Genomic DNA, 9778 nt, shown 5'->3' with positions numbered 1-9778 from the left:
AAATAAATTATTTTGTTTTTAGCAGTTTTGTAGTAGGTTGATTTAATTTTTTGAAAATAGGCATGTACTTATATTACTAATATTTAATTCAGTTCGATCATCGCAATAAAAAAAAAAACCATAACGGCATCTGTCCTCGCCTTCTAGCACTTCACAACAAAAGGAAAAAAAAATCAAGTCATTTGCGTCACCAAATCGATACACGACACTAACCAATGCAACTACCTCAAACTGACGTCACACATAAGCCTACTCGAATTCCGGCGATCTACATAAAGAACGTCACCAATTTCTCAATATTTAATAATACACTAATATCACTCTCAGCTGGTACGAACAGTATTTCATTTAGGTCCACACATTCAATTCTTATAGTCCGGCCAAAAAACCGCATAATCTATAATATACCTAATAATTGATTACTCAATCAAAGCCGATGAGAAATTTCACTCCTTCCGGCCGCACTGAAAACGCCAATAAAAGGTAGTAATCAGAAATCTCCACCACTTTACAATTACAACTAATATTTCAGACGTCCTCGCCGAACTAGGACTGTTGCGCCAGAATAATTCATACGAATTTGTAGTCGACTACTCTGCATAACTAGTCTCGAGGTGGGTGACCAAATAACAGAATATAATACAATGCGAAATATAATATAAATATAATAATATGATTCTATTGATCAATATAAATACCTATACACATATAAACAAATAGGGGGGCCCAATAATATAATAACATGTATAACAAAATAATAATATTATGATCGATTGATCAATACGTAAAAAAAACAATAATTTGAATTACGATAATATAAGGAATGATAATGTAATGATAATAGTGAATCGATCACCCGGTATTGAAGATGACGTCGACTGGTTACTGGTATGGACTGCAGTGCTGCCACCCGGAACCGTTCGACATCGAATATGAGAAGATTATGACGGCGACGTGAAACGACGGGTCCACCGACCTCCAATGGGGATTCCCGCGTCGACGATTCGACGCTCGTTATTTAATGAAAAACACGGCAACACGCACCCTGACGAACGATATAATAGCGCGGTGGTGATACACGATAGTCGGCAACGTGGTATAGAACGCCACCAAAATCCGACACACAACACAATGACACCTAGCGGTGTCGTCAGCTCACACAATCCACGCGAACGGTGTCGATATATACGCTCGACACAAAGAAAAACCAATACACTGCGATGATAAACAGGCCACCGATACACCAACAGCGGATACGTATGGCACAGCCCCGACGACCGAAGACACCGAAATCGGCCGAACAGGACAACGACGCTCGGAAACGGCCGGCGTAAACACTCGTACACAACACAGCACGCACCGACCGAGAGAGACGAGACGAGAGTTACTCGTAAGACTGGCTGGCGCGTATATTTTACGTGTCGCAAATGTCAAAGTCATGGCTGCGACTACGACGACGCTAGCGACAAAAGTCGTCCAAACCGGTCGTAACTTGGCTGGACTTTGATCCGGTATCGCCTTCGGTGCAAATCGTCGGGCGTGATAATGTGCGGTTCGAACTAGGACACTCGACTACGCGCGAAGTAAATATCAAAAAGAGCCATCGCCTTTTACCATTGTTTCACGTAGAACTGGCTCTTAAAGAAAACAACAAATAAATCCTCGAGATTGAAACTCTGCTTGATACCATAGCGGTGATCGAATAACCACATGCAAAACGCAATAGTATGCCCCAATGCTACACATGTCAAGCTTATGACCATTCGCGCAACTACTGCAGTCTACAATGCAGGTGTGTTAAATACGGAGATGATCACTTAACTGAATAGTGCACCAAAGATAGTAGCCACTATACTCTGGTGCACATACAGCTTCATATAAAGGTTGCATAATTTACAAAAAATTGACAGGACCCACAAACATACTGTTAAATAAAATAGGAAATTATGCTATACACAGTCAGAATGTTAGAATTTAATATTATAATTTATAGGTAAGTAAAAGTTTCAAATCTCCTTGGAAATATTTTTGAAGTAAAACATATAACAACTTTAATCGTTATTCATCGTTTAAATTTATAATTTATAATTTCATGATGTAATATTATAATAATTTTATACAATAACACAGTAATATAGTGTGATTATTTTTAAGCAAAAAACGTGTAACTTGTTCCAACGGTATAACTAATAGAAAAAATAAACAATCAAATTATGATCCACGGTAATGAAAAGTATATTTTTTTTACAGCACACTTACAATCACTTATAGATTTTGAGGATGGTTCACACAACGTGTACTTATTTTATAAACATCAAACCTTAGACGAATGGAATGACGCAATTTTTTTTGGAGATTTTCAAACTGAAGCACAAAAAGTGCATGAATTTATTAATTTACATGCTGTAAAGGGGTTAATTCTGGATGGAATAGATGATCCTCTTTTATCTGAAGTACAGTATATTACGGATAATTTTATATAAGTATACCAACTAAATGTACATTTATAATAGATTTATTTTAATTAATTAGAATCATAGACTTGAAACTGAGAAAACTGTGGTATATTTTTATAAAAATATTTGATTTAGTATTTTAGATTCAGTAGTCGTTTTGACTAAATTTCAATGGGAGGGGGGAGTGAATGTTAATGGCACAAATATATATGCAAAAAAATATTTTTTATTATGTTGCCGTAAACTATTTAATAACTATTTAATGGACCCAATGAAAATGACAATTAATCGATACGAAATAAGATTATAGGCCCAATCCATTAACATTTCTGAGGAGGGCTATCATTTTTAACATAAAGGTGAGTGGGAGGTTTCCGATCCCATACAAATAAAAAACAATTTATTTGTATGGAGGGTGGGGGCTAAGACCACTTAGCACCACTGCGATCTGTGCCTATGGTATAAGATGAATTAATGTACAACTACTGAACAGCTAGCTAATGGGTTTCTGATTCTAGCATATTGTTCTATATTGTATTTGGTCCAACTACTTAAGCTGCAGAGTAAACGTCACTGACAAACTGATAAACTGTCTGTCCAAAAGTACTCCAAATGTATTTTATGTATTTATCCAACCTATTGACCAGGAGCATCTCTACGAATTTACCAACATTATTTGGCTTACACAGTAGTCTGCATGAATATGGGGAATCCCTTCAGACGTCTTGCCTATTCAGAACTGATCTCACTACCATTGCTTTGGGAAATTCCCTCCCCAGATACATGAATTGAATATAGGAATATTATCAATTTTTATTTTATAAAAATGTGTTTGTATTGCCCTTAAATATTTTAATTATTTATAATTCAGTTTTCTCATTATCTAAGTCTAGTTTATACATTAGACCAATAACTAGTAGGTAATTCACACGTTGGACCTATTCCAAAAATAGTATTGTGCTCTCGTCCTTTTACCTGGTTATTCTTAAATCATAAATGTATTTATATATATATATATGTTTAGCAACAAATGTTACGTTCTATAATGTGCTAATTTACTGACATTAAATATAAATAATTAATACATACAAGAATACAAGATACATTGATATATTTACATTTTCAAAAATCATTTTATAATCTCTTAATTATATATTATGATTTTATACTCATTTAATAGTCAATATTTGATCTTTAGGATGGTGGCGGCAACTTTCACAAGAACTTTGCAGCCTATGTAACGGCTATTAAAACTGAAAATCCAGATCTGGAAATCGGGTTTTATTTGAGTGCAAGACTTTTCATAATAAATGCAAATGAGACGGAAAATTCAACTTGTAAGAAAGTAAATTAAATTAAAATTAATAAAAGTAAGATTGGTTAGACCTGTAATAGCACCATATTACGTTTTAATTTATAATAAAATATACTACCAATAAAATATAAATCTATTGTAATTTGTTATATTTTGCGTATTTAGGGTTTGATTTTTGTAAGATGAATGACGTTTTGGATTTCTATGTCATTGAATTTGCTACTTTTAATATATGCTCTGAAAAATTTTTACATGGTGGAATAACTCCTCTTCAAACAAATTCAACAAATCCAGACGATATGACATTAGTATGATTAGTATCAAATAACTCAGTCAAAAAATAGGATTAAAAATATTATATTTTTTTCAGAATACATTTGCAGCTGTTTTAAATCAATCTACCATTGCAAAAGACAAAGTTTATTTTGAATTTTTAATAAGCCCTATACCGACACCTGAAGAAGTGGGCAATTTTAAGCATTGTGAATTATCATATAACGAGGTATAAACTTTAAATTTAAAATGTTCATCAGTTAAAATAATTGTAGAGGTCGTATTATAGTGTTTATCGGTACATAAATTAAAATGGCCGGAGACATAAAATTGTATGTATATGTAAACCTGGTTACCAATGTTCTTTGTGATCAACGGCTAAATATACGACGGTTGACCTCCTGTAATCGTACATCAAGCATCTTATTCATAAACTCCTCTCTTATATTATATGCATCGAATTATTTACACGCTGCTGCGATCGAACACTTATGTTTTTTGTGACTTCTATGGCTTCTAAAACCTTGAATTTTGAATCCAAGAATTGAATTATCTCTGACACGACTTGCACCTTATCATGCAACGATTTTGATTCCCAATCTCTCAATGTGGTTTTATCAATTTTTGTTGCGATTAAATGTATTAACAGCGATCCCCAATCCACGGGTCGTTCGCCTACCGCCTCTAAAGCCCGCATGTGTCCACTGAGCGTGTCCGTAAATTATCTTAGCTTACCACCGATTCACCACTCATTGCTTCAAGGTCCTATATGGCCTTTACGTGTGCCTGTACTAACACTCGTTTGTTATTGTACCACTGCACTAACTTGGCGCTTTGGTGGTCTCGTTTCAAATGTGGTAATGTTTGAAAGACAAGTTTGAGTGTCTCGCAATCTCTCATTTCCCGTATAAATTTAGCAATTAAAGGGGCTTGATACGGTTCCCCGGCGTATACTAGGTTTTTTTTCTATACGTATAAAAATGTTAAATGTAAGGCTGTGATGGAGTATTTAGCAAGGCAGTCATTTCAAGTCAAATTTGATTTACATTCAACTTAGTCATTTAATTAGGCAATCGAACCGCGTCTATTATGCTACAAATAAGACTGGATTTGAATTTTCAATTTTAATATACTAGTAATACTGACAGGGCCGGCGTTATACGATTTTAACGGGGGTCAACGATCAAGTATTTGCCGACTGAAATATAATTTATGCTGACTGTAAAAAATTCAACCTGTAATCTCTTAAAACAAACTATGTGAAGTACCGTCAATCGAGGTGACTAGAAACGATTTTGACATACTTCTTAGTATTATGAGCCTAAAAAAAATCGCACTGGGCTACGAAAATTATATTTATTTCCGCATACGTCTAATGAATAGAATAGAACCTTCAATTTAGTTTTTTGATAAAAAATCGCTTAAAAAATAAAATAAAGAACACGTGTTACAAGTCACCTCAATTCACCTCAATTAAAGAACATTAGAGTTGACTTGTAACAAAATATTTATAAATGTTTACATGCTTAAAATTTTAGTGAAATCTGAATTTACCTATCTTATACTTACTTTTAATGTTAATACAAAAATAAGCAATTGATTACTATAATTTCCAAATAAAGTAAGAGGGACTTTTTTTGAAAATACCATCAAATTAAGCATGCAAAAACACACATTTAGAAAAAAAAATTTCAAAAAATCACTTAGAAGCTAAACTGCATTCTATGCATTTTATGCATTGTATGCGTTTTTATGATGTTACAAGTCACCCTTAGATTTTTTTTGAAAAATAAAACTAAAGCTATACAAGTAGGAATAAATATTTTTAAACTTTTAATTCTTTTTTTGAAGTATCCTTTAATGTATATAAAATATACAAACCCCTAAACTCGACGTCTATAACTAAAATCTAAAGCACTTTTAAAAGCAATGATAAAATCGCTGTGATCATGAAAAATGTTTGACTATTTTTTTCGGAGGTAATGATTAGACCAATGGTTGAAGATAACATTGATAGTCATAAATATGAAAAACATATTATTTTTATGGAGGTACAATTAAATTATATTAAACACCCTGATAGATATCTTGAAATATTTAAACAAAAACCAAATTGTTACATCTCATCTCGTTGTTACAAGTCACCTCGATTGACGGTACCCATAAAAATTCCTGTTTTTTTTGTTTAATAGGTTATAATATATCTATATAATTTCTCTTAATCATTGAAATTTGATAAATATTATATTAAAAACATTATAAAATTTTTTTTTAAAATTGAACTAAAACATTTTAGACAGTTCTATGCACATAATCTGTTATAATATTTGTTACTTGTATATCATACAGCCGCTTGCTGTACGGGTACAGGATTGTCAGGACTATTTAAAGCTCTAAAAATTTAAGTCGTATTCGGTGTTTTAATCTATTAATCAGTGCAGCGGCCTAGACTAGGGCGTAGACTCTATTAAAAACGGAAATGCCCATAGATAGGTGCTTGAGATACCGATTATTAGCGATAGCATACCGATGGATGATGGTACTAAAAAAGTTATTGTATAGGTATTATATATTATGTATAGCAATTTGCAGTATTTTGATTTCTAAATCAGTACTCTTAAACAGGGCTTGAAACCGTTTTCAAAACCGATTTCAGAAACCGTTTTAAAACCGAAACCGAAACTGTAATTTAAAAACGAAACCGAAAAAAATTGGATACCGGTATTAAAGTCAAAACCTAAACCGGAAAAAAATTGGATACCAGTATTATAATTTAAAACCGAAATTTGAAAAAAATTAGAAACCGTTATTTTTTTTTAACTGACGTGTTTTTAAATACGTAAATTCCATTAATACGCATAGTTAATAATCATAATAAAATTGAAATCATAATTAATTTTTTTGATACACATTTCATTATTCGCAAAATTATTAGTTGCTTTATAAATAGTAATGACATAAATTAAAATTACTAGCAAATACTATATATGACAATTGACAATACGGAACAAAGAATGATAATTGTATAGACGACATAGCCCCCTGAAAATACTTTAGAAACCGATATACAAAACCGAAACCGAAACCGAAATATCTTAATACCGGTATTGTTAAGTTGAAACCGAAATCGTAAAATTTCAAAACCTGTATACAAAATCGAAACCGAAACTGAAATTTCCTAATACTGGTATTGAAAAATTGAAACCGAAATCGAAAAAATTAAAAACCAGTATGCAAAATCGAAACCAAAACAGAAATTATTTCAATTGGTTTCAAGCCCTGCTTTTAAATATTGTCAAGTGAGTATAGTCGAAGTCAGTGGAAATAAGAAAAACAAGGAGTTCTACTTCTCCTTACTTGTATACTAACAGTATTGTGGAGTCATTGATTAAATAATAAATTTCCAGTTATATTTTAAATTTTTCATAACAATAGTTAACTATTAATAGTGTCATCCTCTGTAACTACCTATACTGATTTAGAAATCAAATTTGGACTGCTGACTGCCGAGGACCCGTTCTCGTTATTATTATTAAAATTATAACATAAAAAAATCTAGGAAAACAGTTTTTAACAAGTCACATAATTTCTGACAGCTCTCTGTTAATAAGGAAATGCAAACTGAAAGTTAAGAAAAATTCCAAGGAAGGGGGGCTACCATACTTCATTGCCACCGGCCCTGAATACTGATGCAAACTGTATTGACAAGACTGACGGATTTAGCCTCGTTCCAAATAAAAACACACAAATATTTGGCATGACAACGCATGATAGGGCAGCATGTATATAAAACAATATACGTTCCTATATTCTGTTTCAAAAGAGAACATATCGTGCGGTGACCGGCGTACGTTCGGCGACGCGCGCATTCCTCACCAAGTACGGTCTGTCACGACGAGCGAACTCCTAGCGACCACGGACTAGGATATACAGGACTGGAAACGAACCTTTATCATTTGATTAAGATCTGTTACGGACAGTTAACGAGCGATTGTGGCGACAAAATTGAGTAACTAAAATGTAGTCACTATATTATATAGTAATAGAACAGTGTAGGAAGCTATAGATGGCGCTACAATCGCTCTTTGACTTTCCGTAACAGATGTGGATCTTTTAATTATACAGTGCACTATTGTTCGTTTCCAGTCCTGTTAATCATAGTCCGTGCTAGCGACTAATTGTTGTGAACTAATATAAACCGAGTGTTTATAAGATTTATTTGTTAATAAATATTTTTAAATAGGTTAGGTTAGTCGACAAGCTTCGGTTAGGACGGTGACTCTCGTGAAAGGTCAACGCCCCATTTAGATGAAATTAGCCTCGGGACTGCCACTGGGAATCAGTCGTTATGGGAAAAGGCGGGATATTCTTTTTCGAAACAAAATTATATCGGTGGTTAATCACTTCGGGTCACAAATCACGAAAATAGGTCACAGCTCTTACACCTTACCCGTTAAATGGAAAGGTTTAGTGGGGTCGAGCAACTTGTGCGTACGGGCCACTGCTTGCCTATGTATGTTCTACAAGCATAACCAGACAGTGCGACCATTAGAAATGACAGAGTATCAATGTGTTATTCATATCTATATTATTTCGTTCGAATAAAATCGAATATTCATTTACTATTGTACATTCAATTTTCGATTTGGTGTCCGTATTTTATCATCTCCTCTCACACAACACTATTTTGAAGTCACCTCATCAACCGATGCCATTAATCTTTACTATTCATTAAATTGTGTTACCTTATGGAAGTAAACACAATTTTCCCAGTGCCAGATTTAAAAATTTCTGAGCAGCAATTTCCGTATATTCAACAATGTATATAGTATGTGACTGAGTACATTTTTAGTATGTAATTTATTAACTTTCATCGATTTATGTAATTCCTTTTAGATGAGTTGGATCCTTATACTTAAAACTATCAATTTAATTTTAAGACTTCATATTATTTAAATAGTTTTTTTTAAATGTTCACAGTATTGTGAAAACCACGACCAGTACCAAGAAATATGGTGTGTCGATGACCAGGACATATTGAATAAGAAAGTAATACTTTGTAGTGTATAATATCATAAAAGTTATTTAAATTTTTTATATATTTTATAGGGTAAATTTGCCAAAGATTATTCAAATGGATTCATTGGGAGGGATATAGATTTAGTCGATCGTGATAATAAATGTGGATGTAATAATAAGTACGTAACGTTTTATATGTTATTAGATGGATATAATAATGCAAATGATCCACTAACTTGCTAAGCATTCAATTAGCCTATTTAGTCTAATAAATACTTGAATTAATTGTTATTGCCAAATGCTGTAATTAGGCACAAAATATGTACTATTAATTAATAAATTGTGTCTTCTATTAATTATTTGATCCTCATAGAACCATTTTTTTATTTTGTTGTAATCTAAACACTATTAATCGTAGGTACCTACTTGAAATTTTTATTTTTATTAAAAATATACAATCTGTGTCAGTCACATATTCTAGTAGTGGTTGTAACTAGTTTCAGAGAAAAAATATTGACTTATCTGCAAGACCTACTCCGCGATGGTAACGATGATTAGGTAACAAATAATAAATACTTACATATTATCAAATCTAAAATAGTTTAAAAATATTGTGGCATTTTAAAGACAATTGTTGTCATATGTTAATTAAATTATTATAATAAAGAAATTATATTATTACTAGCTGATCCAGTGCACTTCGTTGCCCGTTAAA

The 9778-nt window shown here is 32.6% G+C and overlaps 1 protein-coding gene across 1 annotated transcript; it reads left to right on the top strand.

Moving 5' to 3' along the window:
* Nucleotides 1-1598: 1598 nt before the first annotated feature.
* On the top strand, nucleotides 1599-9427 carry LOC100569502. The gene is made up of 7 exons (XM_016802580.2): nucleotides 1599-1792; nucleotides 2251-2453; nucleotides 3655-3793; nucleotides 3937-4079; nucleotides 4142-4273; nucleotides 9025-9093; nucleotides 9154-9427. The coding sequence occupies exons 1-7, from the start codon at nucleotides 1711-1713 to the stop codon at nucleotides 9304-9306; spliced, it is 921 nt and encodes a 306-aa protein (XP_016658069.2). The 5' UTR covers nucleotides 1599-1710; the 3' UTR covers nucleotides 9307-9427.
* The last annotated feature ends 351 nt before the right edge of the window (nucleotides 9428-9778 follow it).

This window comes from Acyrthosiphon pisum, chromosome A2, assembly GCF_005508785.2.
Source record: "Acyrthosiphon pisum isolate AL4f chromosome A2, pea_aphid_22Mar2018_4r6ur, whole genome shotgun sequence".
Taxonomy (NCBI): Eukaryota; Metazoa; Arthropoda; class Insecta; order Hemiptera; family Aphididae; genus Acyrthosiphon; species Acyrthosiphon pisum.
The sequence above is the reverse complement of the archived record's forward strand: the minus strand, read 5'-3'. Positions and strand labels throughout refer to the sequence as shown.

Coding starts and splice junctions, on each gene's coding strand:
- LOC100569502 (XM_016802580.2), top strand. CDS start 1,711: ATGCAAAACGCAATAGTATGCCCCAATGCTACACATGTCAAGCTTATG. Junction 1,793..2,250: donor TACTGCAGTCTACAATGCAG/GTGTGTTAAATA, acceptor TTTTTTTTACAG/CACACTTACAATCACTTATA. Junction 4,080..4,141: donor ATCCAGACGATATGACATTA/GTATGATTAGTA, acceptor TATTTTTTTCAG/AATACATTTGCAGCTGTTTT.